Here is a 20722-nt window from a genome sequence, read left to right as displayed (position 1 = left end):
TACCGCTGCCATTACCTCTGAATTGAGATAAAGGGAGAATTTTAAAGGTAGGTTAATAGGAAATGGGCTTAAATAAATATAAAAGTTGGTGCTTATAACTATTTAGAATAGAATTGGGATATTCTGAGGATGTAGAATTAACATCTCAAAATGCTATCATTTTTAAAAGACAGGGTCCTGCCCAAGTGTTAGAGCTAAGCCTATGATCTACCATTGTTCACTTAAATCCTGTGATTCAGTAACGCCTCAAAATTCAAATTCTAAGGAAGGTGAGAAAATTAAAGTTTAATACTAAAATGTAGCTTTAAGAATTCTGCCTTAACACTTTTCCCCTCAAAGATGAAAAACTGAAGGGACATGAATCAAAACAAAAATGTTTCAAAATTCAAATGTTTTTATTAGTATCGTTACTGAGTATTTTAACTTGCTTCTCGCGCGCTCTCTCTCTCCCCTTTAAGCCTAGTATACGAAACATTGTCTCATTAGACTGGACATATATTGTAATAAGTAAATTCTGCTTGGTCTAGGCCACACTTTAACAGATTACAGTTACAAACCAGTGAAGAAAAATAAATCCACTTAGTCAGAATATAGGATGACTATGTCAAGTCTCAATGAACATCAATAAACCAATTTGATGGCCAATCTAATAATTAGAAGAGTACGTTTTGGTTTCAGGTATTTGTTAGTTGTTTCCCACATTTTTATAACATAAAGCTTCTTCAAAAATTTTGATAGGGTTTTTCCAAAAAGAAGTATGAAAGATACTCTTCCAATATGTTAGAACAAAGCCTAAAGCAGTTCTGTATACTTCACATAGTATAACATCACCTACTGGGAGTTTTAAAGTATGTTCAAATTTTCTTTTGCATTTATATTTCAGAGGTATCTCATTAGTATTTATACAGTAACTTGAGCAAGTAGTATTCATAGGGCAAAAAGGCTATAATTTCTTATGGTTTTTGCAACTGATAGTTCCCCCAAATACAATATCATACTCTGAACAGGCATGCCACTTGAGAAATACTAATGTTCAGCTTGCTGGTTTTAATCTCCAAAAAAGTTGTAAAAGTTGTCTCAAAATGAAAAACTCTGCATTCTCCCAAATGTGTCATCATTAGGTAAAAATTCACCTAGGCAAAATAGTATTTATGCTTTCATTTTATTGTTTTTAAGAATTAAACTGCCACCTCAGTAGTCTTAAGAGCAATATAATGAAACATACATACATTTAATTTAGACTTATGTCCATCATAGCTTCAAAGGCTTCCCTGAAATAAGGCTGGGATTCACATCTTTTTCCTTAAGGAACGAAACACTAACAGTAACTTTATCCTTCTACCCACCCACTCTCATTCAAACAATAACCGGATGAATTCAAGTCTAACACCGTTTCAAAAAATTGTCTGCTACAACACATTCATCTGATCTGCCTCCCTGCATAACATAAATTCCTTAAACCTAACTGAAAATAAATCATTTTTTAAAAGCCTACAAGAATTCTCTTAACATGTGGAACTTTATCATATTAGTTTTTTTTTGTCCAATACATACAGTTTAAGTGGTTCCATACCACGTTCAACTCTACTGAATTTCAATTAAAATAGTTGAGAAGACCTACTGTGAATTTGGCTATTTCCTATTACATGAAACAAAAAAGGGTACTGGATTTTCAACAATAATATTTTAACAGCTCCTAAATAGGGCCACAAAGGGGAATCAAGTTTGCACCAGTCCAAGTACCTACAGTAACACGATAGAAGCACTCACCATCATTTCACACTATTTCACTCCCATGCTTCTAATGACAATTTCTCACTAGAAATATTGCATTAACACTGGACTCTCAAATTGCTAGGTGTGAAAAATCACTTACTTTATCTTTAAAAAAAGGTTTATGAGTTATTTTCGGCTGGTCAAGGTTGAAAAGGTCATTTAGATTATTTCTAACTTCAACTCTAAGTTCATAGATGACTTTGCATCTGATTATCCGAGATGAGAAATTGTTTTGCCTGTATCTGACACAAATAAATGGTAAATTATTAATCAGTTCACCCCTTGTCAAAAAGAAATGTTCTAAATTTATACACTACAAACTATTTAATAAATGGTATCTGCATACTACACATTTCATGTTTATATTATGCACCATTGTAGGGGGGAGGAAATACTTCACAGGGGTTTATTCAAAGGATACACAGTAATATCCTAAGAATATTAATTTGTACATATGAGTTCTGCATAAACTGTAAGTGGTCATGTTATCTGGACTGTATCAAGCCCCTATAATGCAAAAGCTGACTCTGAAGGCACCTTATAAAGCACTGAAATTCACAATTTAGACATTACTTTTTTCTTCCCAATACAAAATTATCTGGCAGTCTTCACTGTTGACTCCATGCTAACATGTTCCAAGTTTTAGACTGCTTAATCAATAAAAGAAACAGGAAAGAATAGTTTTTAAATGTCAAGTTAAGAGAAAAAACCCTTATCACACAGTAACGAAACCTGAGCAATGCAAATCTGTGACACAAGAACACCCTTCATTAATACAGTATTCAAATCCCTCCACGGCATTCAAAGCACAGTTTCAAACCCAATCAACAAGAACCCACTTAAGTACAGGATCAAATTCTACCATGAAATGAGGAGTTACACATAGCCTATTCAGCCCTAAATATTTCATTTAAGACAATGAGCAGAGTAGAGCACACTTTATCTAATAACACCATTTAAACAGTTCTACAAAATTATGTTACTGAAGATTAGTAAGTGTGGTGCATTATGTGATTCCAACCATTCAGTAAAAAGCAGTAATGATTAACAGCACCCCCCAACAACTTGGAGCCCAAAGAGCTGGTGACTTTGGCCACACCTTTCCAAATAATTAGCAATGCCTTTTAACATTACAAACATACATCTAACTTAATACTAGAATTCCAATGTATTTCGGTGCTCCTGAGGCTGCCTAAAAATGAAAAGGCATCCAAGTGAAGTGCATTACGTACTTAAAATACCTCAAAATTTCAGTGCCTGAAATGTGAAATAATTTTCTAGCATTTAACAGTCTGCCTTACAGTAAATTCTAGTAGATTTTTACTTTTAGGATTTTATTGTAACTTTGGGAAATTAGTGGTAAAACATATGGTTTAAAAAACAGTATGTGGCTGCACTTAAATTCACATAAAAATAGCATTTTTACAACCATATTGAAATTTAATCCTTTTACACAGGTTAACAAAAACGTATCACAAGAAAAACTAAACATTGGGTTTAACAAAAAGCAATACTTTTGAAAGTGGAACGATGAAAAATTTTTTTTTCAAATTTTTTACAAACGGTCACCTTGGGGTCAATTTACCATATTAGGGGAACGAAGGTGTTAAAATATAGCTGTGCTCAACGGAGCCACTTATCTGCACTATAGCATAGTACTTGAAATCAATCCTAAGGTCAAGATTTAAAACCATTTTAAGAGACAAGACCCTAAGTGTTTACAGCCACCTCAGCAAGAGGTGCTTTTCCTTCCCCAGTCAATGCTTAATTAAAAGATTGGCCATACACAAGTTTTGTTTCCTCATCATATCTTCAGTTCAAAACACTATTATCATTGGTAATACGGTCTGTATCTTGTCTGATCTGGATGATGTGGTCCAGGAAGTGGGGTTTGAGAAGGCGGACCCTGCATTCGTGGAGGAGGAGGTGGCCCTCTTGGTGCAGGCCATATACCAGGACTCATTCCCCCTGGCTGTGTAAATGGAGGGCTCAGAGTTCCTTGATCTTCAGTGAACTGGGGTAGAGAGTTAGGATTATAATGGTGAGGAGGGGGTGCAGTTACAGGTGGACCACCGTGCTGAGGTGGGGGAGGTCCAGGAGGAGGATGATTCATATAAGGTGGCATCTGGGCAATAATATGTCCAGGGGGAGGGGTTATTGGTGGTGGAGCAGAGGTCATTGGCGGAGGTGGAGCTTGGCTATAAACCAAGTGAGGAGTACCTGCGGCCTGGGGAGGATGTGGCATTGGATGGCTTATTGGTGGTGGAGGAGGTGGGGGTGGTGCATAATGTTGCTGTGGAGGCATAATATGATGAGGGTGCGATACCACTGGTTGACCCTGATACTCAGGATGATGGTGAGCAGGTGCTGGGGCAGGAGGTGGTGGTTCTCTAGCACCTGAATTTGAGTCATCCTGAATAGGGACAGTTATTAAATTGCTGTGTTTTCTTGTTGAGATACGAAAGGTTTCCTGACTGACCGAACGAGGTGGAGGTGGAGCCATGGACAATTCTGCTGGAGGAGCACGAATATCCTCATGTGGCTGATTATAGTGCTCGTGTGGCACATGTTGCAAAGGAGGTGGTGGCATCATGATGTGCTGCTTTGGCGGAATATGGCTCATGTGGTGCTTGTCTGGCGGCATAATAAACCGATCGGGGATCTCAGCTGGTGGTGGGGCAATAGGAGGATGAACATTCTCAAGTGAAGCACGGGGAACAGGTTTTCCAGCTCTCATATGGCGGTGGTTGATATGAGCCTGTAAGTCTCTCTGAGACAAATACGTTCTCTTGCACCCTTGCACAATGCTACACATGAAGAGAGAACCGCGTGTACACTGCTCAATTCGCTGCACGGGATCACTACAGCTAAATGAGAAGGGGAAACAAGTTTGATTTACTAAAAACAGACCATAAAGATAATGCACTTAGTATAGCACAGGGAACTAAATTCAGTGTCTTGTAATAACCTATAAAGAAAAAGAATTTGAAAAGGAATATATACATGTAACTGAACTGCTATGCTGTACACCAGAAGTTAAAACAACATTGTAAGCTGACTATACTTCAAGGTTAAAAATTCAATAAAAAATTAAAATTTAAAAATAAATAAAAATGATGGTTCATCTATATAATGGAATATTATGTAGTCACTGAAAATAATAAACTAGCTCGATATTTACTGATGCCCAAAACGTTAAAAAACAAACAAAAAATAATGCACTTAGTTTCAAAGATAAAGATACAACTAATTTTCAAATTTGTTATGGAAAACATTGCGAAAATTCACCATTAAAAGTTATGGTTACTGTAAGTGAACCTTTAACCTTTTCCCCTTTGTTGTCTGTTCACTATTAAGAACCAGCAATTTTTTTAAATTGACGTATAGTTTATCTACAATATTATATTAGTTTCAGGTGTATAGCACAGTGATTCCATATTAAGCATCAGCATTTCTGTCAACCTCAGAACTCTTAGTACAAGAAAAATTTCAAAGTGTTTATGAAACAGAGTATATTTTAAGAAAAGACCTTATTCTTCCCAAGACCTATAATTTACCTGATTTTTTCAAACAATTCTATGCTTTACAACCATTTGCAAAAAAAATCCAGGAAGCGCCAGTAACCAAAGGATCTGTTACAATCATGGAATTCAAGCTTGTACAGTATTTATTGAGCAGTCAAGTTATTTTCTGAGCAAATACTACTAAGTGGAAGCTGCTACAAGGACTACAAAAATACATAGAATCATCCTAACCATCAAGGTTCTCAACATTAAACAACACAGACAATGTAAACTTGAACTCTCAATACCAAGAGTCTCTTACAGAAGAGGTCTTTCTGAATTGTTAGACAATGTTACTGCTACAAAGTGTTACACATGTCTGCTTTTCTAAATTATAATCACTAAATTTAAGTCACTATTTGCTTAACAAGTCAGGGTCAAAATTGTAACTATTCTTCATTCACTATTTTTAATTCACTCTTGCTTTCAGAGTCTTCTTGAAATAGTGGAAAGAGGACTGAATTAGTAATCAGAACTGGGATATGGTATCAGTGCTGTCATCTTGGAAAAGTCATTTAAACTTTGTTTCATCTGTAACATCGGGTTAAAACATTTACTCTACCTAATTCACGTTTTTATATCCACTGCATCCTACTTAAGAGAGTATCCTTAACAAACAGAACAAAAATGACAGTATTTAATCACCAGTTAAGCACTATGCACATATAAGCCATTATCACTGAGTATGTGTGTCAGGTCATTTGACACTATATTAAGTGGCTCTGTATTCTTGATTTTGAGTTGTATCTGTTTTTCCTTCCTTGTAGTTGCTCTGAAAGCTTTTCTCAAACCCACCAGGGTTCTGAATTGATATAAGAATTCATAGTTTATTCTGGATCCTTCAAGACCATCCCAAAATAGATCACTATCAACTAACACCTCCAGCTCTCCATAACTGATCTGATTCTATGCCATGATGGTGGTCTAAGATATATTCAAGACATAAGAAACATATTTGAAGGTAATAGATAAAAGCTTATACTTACTTAGTACTTACTGTATGCTAGGAACTATGTATGTATTAACTCATTTAACTTAATAACCCAGGGAGGGAAGCACTATTATTATTAGCTCCATTTTATAGATGAAGAAACAGCCTATGTCACACGGCTAATAAAGGACAGGAATAGGGATTTGTACCCAGGAATTCTAATTTCAGAGTCTTTGCTCTCAATCACTCCGTCATACTACCTCTCTCGTGTCCTATTAAAACAAGAAAATAACTAATTTTGGTTTATAATGTTAATTGTGATGGTGAATATACTGTTATTTTGGCCAATTTGAACTGACTGATAACAGCTGATTCACCCTATCCTGAGAAGGATAAGGACAACTCTAGGCTCACAGACAAGGATTAGCCATGTCTACACATTTCATATCCTTCCAGTGGTTTATATTACACCACAACCTTTAACCTAGATCATAAATCACTTATCACAAACTTTATTATTTAAAAATTTAATGATGATCTTACCCTGGACACATCTTATCTCCCTTTTTTTCATGTAAAATAGCACAGTCATAGCAAAAAACATGCTTGCATGGAATCTGTGAACAGAGACATTACAGTTAAACACACTAAAACAAGTTAAAATAGTTTCATAAAAAAAGTGACCTAGGCAGAGAAGGCACCTGAGAGCTGTTTGTCAAAAATGAACATTTATTAAGCACTAATTATATTAAAGCAATAGTTCACCTTTTCCAGTCACAACGCTCTTTGTGAAAACTGTGATGAAAATATTGGCCCTTTCCCCAGTAAATGTATATACGCACATTTGCTTACACATTCACGGTCCCTATAGGTTAAAAGCTCCTGAGGAATACTGTATAATGTTTTATATTATCCTGTTCCTCCTGAATCTATTCCAAGGCAGTAAAAGAACAAATAAGTAGCATTCTTCCCAGATGTTATACCACGTAAAAACTCCCAGGCCCTTCCTGTTTCTTAGCTATGTTATTCAGCAAACCAACAATGTACCATCCATGCCCTCTACCATCACCGATATATATGACTGAATTCAATTTTCTTCAAACACAAATGTAAAATTTTTTTAAAGGGAGGATATGTCAAAATTACTATAAAATTACAGTAAGGTAGTATTTTTTTTTAATGATTAGAATTCAATTCTTGGAAAGTATAAATATTATTTATTCAGTTTTACATTAAAATTTATAGCCTTCAGAAATGAGTAATTGATTCTATTCTGTTTCTGCAAGAAAACAAATTTTTTCCTTATAAACTACAATAAATACAACTAACAGGTATCAAATAGTCCAAAGAAATTATTTAGTTTTCAGAATTAGTTTCCTTAATTTTTTATAAGAAAATTCAAGAATTTGTCAAGATAATTATAATAAATGCATATTATCCCCAAATTTCCCATAGCTATTTTTCACTTATTTAAAATGTTTCAAACTTAATCATTGAACAATGATAAACACATCTACTTAAATTCCAGAATCTTACCTCTACACAAATGATTACATTTACAAAAACAGAATTTAATTTAGTTATACTTACCATTCGCCCATAGATTTTAATAGGCAATCCACATTTGTCACAGAAATGAACTGGTGTATCATCCTTTTCACCTAAGATGTTTATCTGTTGAAATGATACGATTAAATTTTCCTTAAGCATTTCTAAAAATTCTATCTATAATTTACCCAGTGAATTGGTTAGTATTTTATAAAAGTCATTAAAACAAGTAGAAATGAAGGTTTCTTGGTACAATTTCCACACACTCCACATTATCTGGGCCACCATCAGTTCTGGGGGGCTGTTCTCTTTTCTCTTCAGAAGTGTTAGTGGTTATTGATTTTACTTGACTTTACTGAAAATTACTTCAAATTAATTTTGGAAACAGCAGAAACAGGGCACTAATAAATGATTTGTGGGTGCCGAAAGACATAACTATGATAAAAGTTCGTACCATTCTTTATGTATTCTACATTGTTCTAATAACACACTTAAAATTTTTTACTGTCCTAATAAAATTTTTAGATTTTAGTTATACCTGAAAGTCCCAAAAAAGGTGTCCGGGAAATCTTCGCTGATTTCCAAATACTTCGCCTCCTTTACAGTCATATCGTTCTTCTTCATTATAGTCAAATCCTTCTGAGAAAACAAAGTGTTACCTATTAACTTTTCATATCTCAAATCTAATTCTAGAAGCACATATACATGACAAAACAGGCCTGTTCACTGATACCATTGAAAGCTCTTCTAAGAACAAGATTATCAAGACTAGTTTAAAACATCGGCTGGAAATGATCTTGGCAATCACGCAATCCAGCTCTCACAACTGAGAACACTGTGGTATTGGAGATCATAATTACTCAACACAGAGAAGACCAGTGGCAGAGCTAGGAACAGACCTCCGATCTCTTCACTCCCATTCAAGTGCTCTTATTAATTCACAAAACTATTTATTAATTATCATGATCATGATTGTTACACAAATAAAAGAAATTAATCACCATTTATTCTGATCTAGCTATAAAAGTGGCATCATGCTGCAAGAAACTGCTATTATTGCCAAAGGAAAAATGAAAACATATAGAATTCTGCAGATTTTCTTCTTATGACATAATAAATTAGGTATCCTCTTCTTCAGCTTTAAATTGAACCTGATTTTGGAAATATCAACATATTCATTCTTGCAATTAAAACCTCTCCTTGGTTAATCCCCCGAACAGCAGAAGTTGTATCATATCCACTTACGAATATCTTCCCCTGCACTGCATATATTGCCATCAATAAACTTAAAACAATATAAAGATCCAATGAGCTCAACTGTTCTGACCTAATTAAAAAGTTGATGGTAATCCTCTCATCTCATACAAAAGAAAAGAAAGCCAAGGAACAGTCTGATGGGGATTCTAGGTAGAATCCAATTACCTAAAGGAAAGCTGAGAAGACAGATCTATCCCTCCAAGGTGCTAGGCTTCTCATGACTCTTTTGGCCCTGGAACTGGTAAACAGAGTAGCCAAAGCACACAAGTTTTAACTTCACCCACATGGCTACATTACAGCACCTGCATACAGACCCACAGACACAAACAGATGGACACCCACACCCACATCCACACACAAGAATTTTCGGAAGCTGACAGACGTTCCAGTGGAGTCCAGTGGAGCTATCTAATTAGCACCAACACAAACGGAGAGTTCAAAGAGTGTTCTTGTAAGTTGCATCTGAGTGACCCTAGGCTCTTAGATGGCCCATTTATTTATACCTTATAAATCCTGGTGTCATCTAAACTCAAAATAAGGCAAGTCAATTTTCCTACTTATCTAAAACTCAGAAAATTACTGAGCCGAACAATAGCCCAGTAAATCAGGAGCACATTACCATTTTCCAGAGTAGTTCAACCTGTACTCCCATTGTTAAGCTGATATGTTTTTGTATGGATAATACACCAGTTGCAGCAGCTCTATCAAAAAACCCAGGGTAACCCTATTGGGCTTTTTGTTTTTTAAATAATTTTTTCAACTACATAGTAATGTACAAATAAATTCTTATTGTAATAATAAAACAATGTAAAAAAGCTAAAATCCCCCTTCCAGCCCTTTGCTCTCAGGTATCCCTTCATCCCCTCCCACTCCAAGCCCACACCCCTTTCTGTTTTAATATCCAAATACATATCCGTAAAAGTTCCAAAGCAGGGGTCAGCAAACTCTTCCTGCTTAAAGGGCAGAGAAGTAAATATTTTAGGCTATGTAGGCCATACTTGCAATTACTCAACTATGCCGTTATGTAGTGAAAGTAGCCACAGACAATACTTAAATGAATAGGCATTCATTTAAAACTTTATTTACCAATACAGGGCTCGATTTGGCCCATAGGCCATTGTTTGCTGACTCTGTATTAACGGGTAAGATGGGAAAACTCTTATACTCATTGAACAGGGAAAGGCCTTTCTAAGGATGTCATAAAACCCAGAAGTCACATCAGAAAAGATTGGATATCTGACTACATAGAATTGTCAAGCATCTCTACAATGAAAAATTTACATATAAAACTCAAAAGACAAATGGGGTATATACACAGTATATGACAAAAGGCCAATTTTACTAATTTACAAAGAACTCATAAAAATCAGCAGAAAGACAATCAAACAGGAAAAAAAAGGGGGGAAAGGATATGAACAGGTAGATCCTAGGCAAAAGAAATGACCAACACTATGAAAAGATACACAACCCCACTCATAATTAAAGAAAGTGTATCAGAACAAAAATTTTTAAAAGTTAGTAGTACCAATATTGGTATGGGAATATAAAGCAATGTACTTTTTTTGTAGAGCCATTTGATGTTATCTGTCAAATTCTAAAATGCATGAATTCTAAAATGCCCAAATTCACACAGTTTAAATTCTATAAAATATACACACTAAGGTTTATGTACAAGGATACTGACTGCAAATTGTTCTTAATCGCAAAAAATTAGAAAAATTGTTAAATAAATTATGGTATATCCATAAATGAAATATCTAAACCTATTTTCTCAAATGAGATACATATGTGTGTACTGAGAGGGCAAAATCTCAAAATGCATCTTACATGGAAAAAGGGCAGTTATACATAAAGTAACTACAAAAATAAGTCTCACCAGGCATTATTTTGGGGGAGAAGAATTAAAGGGAGAGAGGGACAATTTTCACTTTTATGTTTTCTGCAATCTTGTTTTAGGTTTTTTTTAAACAAAAGGCAGTGTTATCTTCAACAGCAAGAGAAAGTAAACCAAAAGTATTTACTAAGGGAGAAAAAAGCACAATGTCAAAATGAGAAGTCAAAAAGACTAAAGAATGAAGAGTGTGTAAGATTAAAAAAAAAAGAGGTGGCCAAAAGTAAGTAAAATCACATGGATTGTTTGGTGGGATCAGATATAACAGAAAGGCTTTGGGATCTGTTAGTTTAAACAAATTACCTTCATCACCAGGTGGAGCCTTTGCAGGCATTCTGTTTATAGTCCTTGGAGTTCGAGGTGAAGCTTTGGCTTTGTTCCCTTGTTTGGAGATGAGTTTTATAGGAATTCGTCTTCGAACATCAAGACCACCCACTGATCCAGAACTATTAGTGCCTTGTAACTCATTGTCTACGTTAGAAAAAAAAGTTGTAATTTCTTTTAGTTTTTCTTTTTGAAGATTATTCTGCCACAGGTATTAAAGCAATATACTCAACATTATCAGATGTTGAATATCTGAGTTCTGATTTTAAATACTACGTTATGTCAGTTCAAGTATTACTTTTCTCTATTTTGGATAAACCCTTAAAGCAATGCTTTTTGAGACACAGAACCCTTTAAATAGTTAATAAAAGTTATTGAACCACTCCCTAAAAAAGTGGACAATGAAATTTTCCATGTAATTCCAGGGTACCTTATGTAAACATAAAATCCATCACAAGACTAAAATAAGAACCTCTGTCTTGGAACTGTAAGAGATTTTGTTTTATGAGACTGACGGACTACCTACTGTGCTAACGAGGCACCTAAGAGATTCTGTTTTAAAAGAAGAAAAAGAAAAGTAAGAGGAAGAAGAACAAGAAAGAAAACCATCACTATCTTTATCAAGCATGCAAAGTAGTCACTCAGTAAACTGAGTAATCTGCATCTACATCAGGACAACCAAAAACTGGAAACAAAGAACTAACACTGACAACGGTAAAATTAAATAAATAATGCACTGAAAATAAAGTTAGTTTTAGAAGGGATTATTCTCTTAAGTGTAAAATAGTTTTTCTAAAAAGCATTCAGGAATATAGTAAAACATTATAGCTTTTAGTAGTAGAAACACAGTAATTTATTTGTGTTATAACATGTCTACATATAAATGTAACTGTTTTGTTCTTAGCCAGCACTGTAATGGAAAATTATAGTTTAGAAGGATGCAAGGTTTCTGTACTTCAACTAGGTCTGAACAACTGACTGTTACTAGCTTATGTAATAAGTTAACTCATATCCCATGAGTAACAGGAGCATTATTTCATAGAACTGACTCCACTTGAAGATTGAAAGCCATCCCTTTTCAAGTCCACGACAAGACATTACAATCCAGAAAATATCCACCTTTACCTACTAAACACAGAAAGGGAAATGCCCTAAGTAGGAAACGGAAATAAAATAATTTTTAAAAAATAGTAATGTTTTAAATACGACATTTAGTGAACAAGGATGTTTAACTGCCACTGCAGGAGACAGCACAATTCAGAGTGACAGCCAAATTGCCCACATTAAATTCAGTAAAGCCAAACTTGGAAGTAGTAACCTGGTTACTACTAATGCCCTCCAAGGGTACTAGAATTACAGATGCATGTTAAACTCACACCAATTCGTACTCTTTCTGAACAATATATAAAACAAAATTCAAAACCAGCCCTTAATTATTAATTTAAATATCCTTCAGTCTACTTTCTACCACTGCTTTCATAATTCCTCCCCCTCCGAAATTCATGGAAAAGGGATTACATGAATAGCTATAATCTTAAATTAGGATAAATCCAACTTGACCAACTCTTAACACTTCACTAAATGTATTAACAACCCGAATAATGTATTTCACCTGCTTTTATTCTAGTTTCTTAAAATACCTACAAGCAACGTAACAGCAAAAAGATAGATATGACAGTGATTTTTTTTCCCTCTCTCAAAAGGCTTTCCTGATTTTCCAAAGCAAGTTGTCATTAGACAGATAGCTATTCAATGCTGTCCTTCGGATATTAAAAAGGACTCTTAACAGTTTGACCTTGCTGAATGATCAAAATACAAACACTTCACTACTACAAGTCCCTTTCACAACACCCTGGACACTTGAGGTCACTATCATGGCTTGCTTAGCCTACTATGACTTTCAAGAGCCTGCTTCCCTTTGACACCTTGCAGCCTGCTTCAGATTGCAAGTTCATAAACAAAGAACAGCATTTAATAGTGACATCATTCTAGGTACGTCTTGGGGTTTGGGGGTTTATTAAGAATCAGTACAGCATAATTTCCTTTTGAATATGTCAACTGAAAACATAAAGCCCTAACAACAAAAGTCTCTACAGAAAGTGAGAATTAAGGATGTAACTGGCACATTTAAAGTGAAATCCACTTTAAAAAGGCATAATGCTTTTACATTACACAGGTTTTTAAAAGTTTTGTTTGCAATTTTATCTCGAACTAAAGGAACCAAGAAATATTGTACAAAAACCAGGTTATAGTTACAACTAAGTGCTAATTCTTAGAATGACCAAAGGATGAATCAAGTGTTAATTAAGAGTTTCTTGGAGAACACCACAGGATAGTGTTCATTTTATGACTGGCTTTTACTGCACGATCACAAAACCAGTCATTTCTGCATAACATTCAAGGGCTTCATCAATTTCCCCAAGGGCCTCTCTTAATCCTTTGATATTAGAATCATCCTTTTGAAATTCCTATCCTGTCATAATGTATTCAATTAGCTAGCCAACTGGCATTTCCTCACTTGCCAAAGATTTTATTTGTGATTCAAATAGTTCCCAAATTCACATTTATGAATTTCATAAAAACCTGAATCTTCTGTAAGGCTTGTAATCACAATCAATGTACAGCATTTGATACCATTTCTTGATATGAAACACCAAGGACACTGGCTTATAACAAAATTAAATAAATAACAGAAAAGAAGCTGGTGTTGAGCAGCAGGGATATTTGACTAGAAACTAATTTTTTAAGTGGTCAGCTCATTAGTGAATATTTTCATGTTAGGATCACTTTTACTTTCTTAGGCAAACTTTTACCTTAGAGAACTAGGATAATAAACACTCATATTACAGTTTCCTAACATCCTCTAAACTGTGAAAGGAGCTTGACTCCCAATTCCAGTAATAGGTTCAAACGAGAAACATTTTGCCAACGTGACATGTATGCCACTTTAATACCAAGATCCCAGAGTTTTGACTCTATAAATTTCCAAACATTAGAGTTCCTGAGGCCCTCATCTGTATTCCTTTTCATTAAGTGATCTCATCCACCCTCATGCCTTAAAATATCAGCTATGTGGTACTAAGTCCCAAACTTTTGTCTGATCTCCACTTGACATCTCCCTTTGTGTCTCAATACACATTTCATACTTAGCAGTCCAAAATCTAGTTCCCAAATTCCCATTTCTCACCTCTTCTTCATAAAAAAAAAAAAGTGGTTTTCTTTCAAGTTTTCCAGTAATGGGTGTCACCTAGCTACTCAAACTAGAAACCTAGGCACATCTGCTTTCTCTCACATGCCTCCAAACCAACCCACTGGTGCGTGTTCAAGCTCTACCACCTGAATCCGCTCACTCCCCTTCTCATTAAACCAAGCCATCTCAACTAAGCCAAGCCTCCCTTCTGGTCTATTGCAACCATCCCCCAAATTTTCTATTTTCTGTCTCTTACACCATTCTCCACAGAACAATCTATTATTTTAAAAAGAGATTATGTTCCTCCTCTACTACTGCTCAATGGCTTCATAGTGCATTTAAAATTAAATTCACATCTTTACCATGGACTTGCACAAACTGATTCCTGCCTTCCTTTCCAATCTCATCTTAAGGCTCTTTCCCTTTTGCTAACTAAGGTGCAGTTGATTGGTCTTCTCTGCAATTTCCTACCTCTTTGTACTTGCTGTAAATGCTTTCTTCTTGATTTATTCAATGCTGGATTCTTCTCATCCACCAGATCCCAGCTTACAAACGTTACTTTTCCAGAAAGACCTTTCCTGACCACCCTCTCTGAAGCTTCCTCCTAATAGTCTTTACCACCGCACCCATTTATCTTCTTCAAAGCATTGACAATCTGTAAACATTTAAGCTTTGAAAAAAAAAAAAAACTTGGGTTTATTGTGTCTTTCCCAATAGAATGTAACCTACAAGGGAACAGGAACTCATTTCATCTCGTTTACCATTCCATTTCCAGGCCTAGAATATCTGGCATACGTTATGTTTATATATACACAAACATGTATATAAATGAAATCAAGCAGACAGTTTGTGACTGAGTATACCCTAGCCAATATTTAATACTGGAAAAAGCCTTTTTCCACTACTTGTAATACGGCTGATACAACTGTACGGAACAGTATCTAACTCCAAATGCATTCACTCAGTATCCAAAAACCAGGAGGAAGCAAAAGTCAAAAACCACATAACAAAGAGTGGAGCCATCCTTACTTGGAGAAAGAGATGAGAATAGCTTCATTTTAAGCTCACGTAGATTGATTTTAAGCTCAAGATTGATGGTTAACGACCACTGCCAAAGTGCGGGGCATGCTTTGGGCTTAACCAGAAAAGCTGCTCCCGGTATAATTCCGAAAACCATATCCGACTCCCTTCTCCCACCTCTAGAGTCCATGAAAGACCGGAGAGACAATAACGAGAAGCGGTGACCAACACAGCACCCGCCCAAAGCTGACTGAGACAGCAGGAAGTCTCCAACCCACTCTAGCGCATCGACTCCCAGCGTAACGAGGCTTCCCCGACTCCGAGATTGGAATCTACCCGCCAGTCCTCATAACGTGGGGCAGAGCACCCAGGATGAGGGGAAAAAAAGTGCCGGCGCTCTCTCCTCCCCACGAGGCCCGCGCCGCCCGTCGTCCCGGCTGGGAGCTCAGCAGAAGCAGAGAAGGAGCGGCTGCTGCCGGCACCGAGGCTGTAGGTACCACACCGGACGGTAGGCCGGGAAGTAGCAGGCCTGGGCCGGGCACTGGGAGGGGTCTGTGAGATTTCTTTCTCGCCGCCACACCCCAGTGCTGTAGGGCGAGCGTAACCCTTCTATGCTCGCTGGGGGACCGGTCCCAAGCCGGCCAAGGGGGCATGGAACCGGGACCCCCACTGCCTCCGCCTCCTTACCAGTGTGATCCATGATTCGGCTCGCAGGGCACAGTGGGAGCGGAAGTCAACCGCGCCGGAGTCGCAGGGAGCGCGTGCGCGCTACCTTCCGAAGTCCGGGAGGCGGAAGTGCGACCAGGTTGCCCGGGTTGGGGCCTCCAAAGGCTTCCTTCTCTCGCGTCGGCTAGCCGACCCCGGTGAGGGAGTCAGGCATAGTTCGGGCAGAGGGAGAAAGAGCGAGAACGCGGAGAACTTCGATGTCGAGGTGGCTAAGGCTTCCTCTCATGTGCTTCAAGAGGAAGTAGCCGTTAACTGTGGAGAGGAGACCGACGGGAACAGGGGAGGGGGAGAGCGGTAGTAACCGGAGGACTAGGCTCGCGGCAGGTAAGGCGGCCGCCGGCCCCCGGCGGAGCGTTGCCTTCTGGGACTTGTAGTGCGCGCCGGGACCCCGGAGCCGGCGAGGCCCACTGCGCAGGCTCGGCCGTTGCGCAGGCCCCACCCCGGCGGGCGGAGTAACGGTTTGGAATCCCCCAGAGTCCGCGAGCGACGGTCTCCTACCTCCTGGTCTAGGAAAAGTGTAAACACGCGCGCTCCGGAAGGCGTCCTCCAGTGGGAGGTTGCCCGGGGAACAGCTGAGCTGTGTGAGGCTCCGAGCTAGAAAGAAAGGCTCTATGCTTATTGTCTGCATTTCGCTTTGTCGTGACGAGCTGCGGAGACCCACGCAGAGCAGACTTGAGTATCTGCCCCCGTTCCCACCTCTTAAGTTGCTAACAATTGAAACCCATTTCTAACGCTTGGTTAGCACTAATTTTCAAGGGAAAACGCTGGTGGCACTAGAATCCCTCCCCAGAACATCCCTCCTAAGGACTGGCAGCAGGGCCAGGTGGAGGCCGGGTGCAGCGCGGCCGCTTCTTACTAGAGGACAGCGACACTAAAGTGCATTGTGGAGCTGAGGACCGGAGAGCGCGTTAGGGCTGGCCGGAAGGGTGAAGTGAAAGAGGAACGGCCTAAAATGAGGAAGAGACAGTTATCACCACCGGCAGTACCTAGTTCCAGTTCTTGGTCCCAGGGGTTCGTGCTGGCTGCCGCTTTCATCGTCCTCAGCCGAAACAAAAGGCAAGTGCCAGAGAGTGACTCCTGAGGACCTTTAGTGCGGTCTGCACCTCTCGGTCTTGGCGCATCTGTGTCCACTCGCTTCTCCAACCCTTCACACTTGATGCTCTCGAATCAGTAGAAAGGAGCACAATTAGTGGAAAACACAAGCTCGGGAGTCAAGGGATTTGGGTTCTATTCCTGTCGTCCCTCGGTGACGACATCATTACCTTGTGTTATGCACGCTTTCTGTGCCAGAGTTCCTAGATCAATCAGATTATTGTATTGACCTCTTATAGAAGTGGTTTCATGGGGCTGAATTACGAATAAAGTAGGTGTAGCAATGGGTTATATCTGTTCGTTAAACAGTAAGAGCTTTAATAATAATAATAAAGAGCAGTACTGTAAGTATTCTGTGTTATCTGGTGAGTGTTTTACTGGGATCTTTTTAAAGACTTTCCCACTATATCTGCAGCATTATAAACAAGTTTTTAGGTACATTCACAGCTACGGCAATTGTGAATCAAAGGAACTCCTGCTTTTGTTAAAATGTAAGTTTCTGTATTGCTAAGTGGTTTTTCAAGATGCTCTCATCTGCTGCGCATTTTTTTTTTTAAATTTTGCAGGCTGGTGGAAGCTTAACCTTTCTCCCATACCTCCCTATTTATCTAAATGCAGTGCTGATATGATCAGGCATTTTTCACCAATTTGGGGTATAAAAAAAGGTCGCTTTCACCTAGGAGGAGCTCTTTTTATTTTTCCTATCCTCGTATTTAGCCTGTCAGCCATTGACGGAATTGATGCAAATCCAGGTTCAGAGTAATAATATTAGTGTCTGCTGATGCTAATATTTAAAGAATTAGAATTAAAAAGAGCCTTCAAACTGTGGTTTGCGTAATTTAATATGTAAGTCAGAAGTTTTGTCAGCATTTTATGGTGCATCAAGTTATGAAAATTTACTGAGAGAAAACTCACTTATTTTAGATTTCCTGTTGATTTGTTGAATTGTTTGACTTGACCTCTGTTGCTCTATGTATTGTTTTAAACTCTATATTCACCTCCCCCTTAGCTGTAGTTGCCTCACTTTGCCAGTGCAGTAGCAGTATGACACTAATTTCTTCACCTAAATTGATAAATGAAACAGTATGAAGACTTACATTTTATTACTGCCCTCTGGTATCCGTTGCTGGTAACCTGGGCTCTGTAATTGGTCACAATTTCTTTATTGAAAGTCGACATTCGTATTTATTTTATAGCTTGGTACTGTCCTGAGGTTTATAAAAATGAAATGTCATCGTAATGGACGATCTGAGCACTGAGGTGCGTATTTTCATCCTACTGACAGGCATCTGCTGGCCTGTGCATTATAAGCAAATGTTCTTCAAGGTGTTTTGATGGCTTTCCATTTGTATAGCACTGTTCACCTATGAGGAAAACAGTAGGGGTACCAGAGAGCTTTCCCCAGGAGCCTGTGTGAGACTCACCAGTACCAGATGAGGACGGTAACCTTCATGTCCTTCACGCTCTTTCAGTTGTATCACGCTGCAGGGGCTAAGGCTGCAGGAGGCAAGCACTGCAATCCTGCAAATAATGGTCCCTACAGCCAGGACCATACCAGCCAGCCTTTATAGAAATAATTAAAAACATATAATGAAATTCTCAAGTGTTTCAAGGGAATGCAGTGCTACCTACTTGCAGAGAAAATGACGAGCAGTAGGATAAAGGTAGGCTTTATGGAGGGATATAAGATGACCCTTGATGAACGGGTCAGGATTTGAAGATAAGAGCAATGAAGGAGGCATATCAAACAGGAAGGAGCAGGGGCACAGATGTAAGAGTTGTTATAGCTTCTACAAAGGACAGTGATCAGCTTCAGTTAGTACTGCTGATCCATGTTTGGAAGTACTGAAAAGTGAAATAAAGTATGATTGTGGAGAACCTTGAAAAGTAAGATTTCAGAGTAACAGTTAAGAAGGAGCATATATACAAAACCTAGTGTGGGGGGGAGGTGGATGGGAAGGGACAGACTGGGAGTTCGAGATTGTATAGCAAAGGGAAATATATTCAAGTTCTTGTGGTAGCTCACGGGGAAAAAGAATATGAAAATGAATATATGTATATTCATGTATGACTGAAAAATTGTGCTGTACGCCAGAAACTGACACAGCATTGTAAATCGACTATAGCTCAATTTAAAAAACAAAAAACCTAGCATGATCTATTCAGCAAGATATATTCAAAAACAATGTGCAGATCTTAAATTCGGGGTGGGGGGTGGGGGTGGTGGCGGGGGGAGCAGAGCAATTCAGTACTGTTACACATAAGAACAGTTGACCGAGAAGCGTGAGACCTCTTTGATGGCCAAATGCCAGCAAGTATGAATGAACTGGTAATGATCAGGGTGGCATCCACCACACATAAACAAGTTTGTTAAGTAGCGGTGGACGGGAAAAATAGTAGCATAGAGTGGTCAGATATATGCACTTGGGAATGAAAAACTGTGGGTTCCAAGCCCAGCACTTCGGTTTACCAGTTATAAGACTTTAGATTACCTAATCTTTGTGATTGACTTCTTTCACTTGTGAAAAGGGGATAATGATAGTACCTACCTTTAGGGTGGCTGTGGGAATGAAATGTTATTTTCTATTGCACAGTAAGCCCTCATTAAATGGTAGTTAGTATTCATTGCTTCTTGAGGTGACAGTAAGGATTACATGAGATAACGTATAGCAGCTGGCACATTATTGAATGAGTATTGAATGTTAGCCGCAATGTCACTATTACTTGTAGGTATGGACTGGAGATAGGTTTTGAAGATAGGTTCAGTAGGGCAGCCGTGGGCCTGTTAGCATCCTGATGCACACAAAGCAAGCCTGATGTTTAGCCAAAATTCTTTGACTTCTGTATATTGGAGTCAGTTGAGTGACTGGAAATGAAGCTCAGTTAGCTGACTTAACTCCAGCCCCACACAGTCCCAGCTTCAGCATATTACCACAGTATGGCAGCCAGCTTTCCAAACACCGTCAAAAACTGGGCAACAGACAGATTCCGGGAATAAGAAGGAAGTAAGACACAAGGACTGAGCACTGCTGGTGGAAGGCCTCTCCCTACTCCCTCTGTACACCCGCGTGGGCAGGAGTCTGAGCCGGAGAGGCCCTGCAGCCTGCCTTCTCTTTCGAGAAGGAAAATTTGGCCATGGATATCCTTTGAGCTGGACAGGCCTGCTCTTCCCTCCATCTCCTCTGCTCAGAGATAACCATCTTGGTTTTTCTCTCTGCATTTCTATTCAGCTCACTCCGGAAGGAATGCTTAGGGTCTGAAATTGCTGTGAGCAAGCAGTCTGTGATACTGTTTCCTAGACTTGAGAAAGCTTTTGTCCAAGGGCTCCCTGACCCTCACCCCAGCTCCCACTCCATGCCAGTTGGAAGGGGCTTTCCCTGGTATACTTGGTTTGTAAATAGGCC

General features: G+C 38.4%; 1 protein-coding gene across 2 annotated transcripts; it reads right to left on the bottom strand.

Annotated features, from left to right (window-relative positions):
• Positions 1-376: 376 nt before the first annotated feature.
• CBLL1 (Cbl proto-oncogene like 1) lies at positions 377-16322 on the bottom strand. 2 transcript variants are annotated; one of them, XM_006185311.3, is made up of 6 exons: positions 16188-16322; positions 11270-11437; positions 8357-8457; positions 7861-7944; positions 6814-6887; positions 377-4643 (listed from the first exon to the last, which is right to left on the bottom strand). In XM_006185311.3, the coding sequence occupies exons 1-6, from the start codon at positions 16198-16200 to the stop codon at positions 3608-3610; spliced, it is 1476 nt and encodes a 491-aa protein (XP_006185373.1). In that variant the 5' UTR covers positions 16201-16322; the 3' UTR covers positions 377-3607. The 2 variants fall into 2 exon arrangements, with proteins under 2 accessions (XP_006185373.1, XP_006185374.1); XM_006185312.3 differs by having other exon boundaries at positions 8357-8454.
• Positions 16323-20722: the final 4400 nt, after the last annotated feature.

This window comes from Camelus ferus, chromosome 7 (genome assembly GCF_009834535.1).
Source record: "Camelus ferus isolate YT-003-E chromosome 7, BCGSAC_Cfer_1.0, whole genome shotgun sequence".
Taxonomy (NCBI): domain Eukaryota; kingdom Metazoa; phylum Chordata; class Mammalia; order Artiodactyla; family Camelidae; genus Camelus; species Camelus ferus.
Note: the sequence above shows the minus strand (reverse complement) of the source record. Positions and strands in the feature narration are given on the sequence as shown.

Excerpts from the sequence above, each read along its gene's own strand:
- CBLL1 (XM_006185311.3), bottom strand. Across the intron at positions 7,945-8,356 it reads ACCTTTTTTGGGACTTTCAG|ATAAACATCTTAGGTGAAAA; the intron begins GTATAACTAAAA and ends TCATTTCAACAG. Across the intron at positions 4,644-6,813 it reads GGAGATAAGATGTGTCCAGG|CTGTAGTGATCCCGTGCAGC; the intron begins GTAAGATCATCA and ends CTTCTCATTTAG.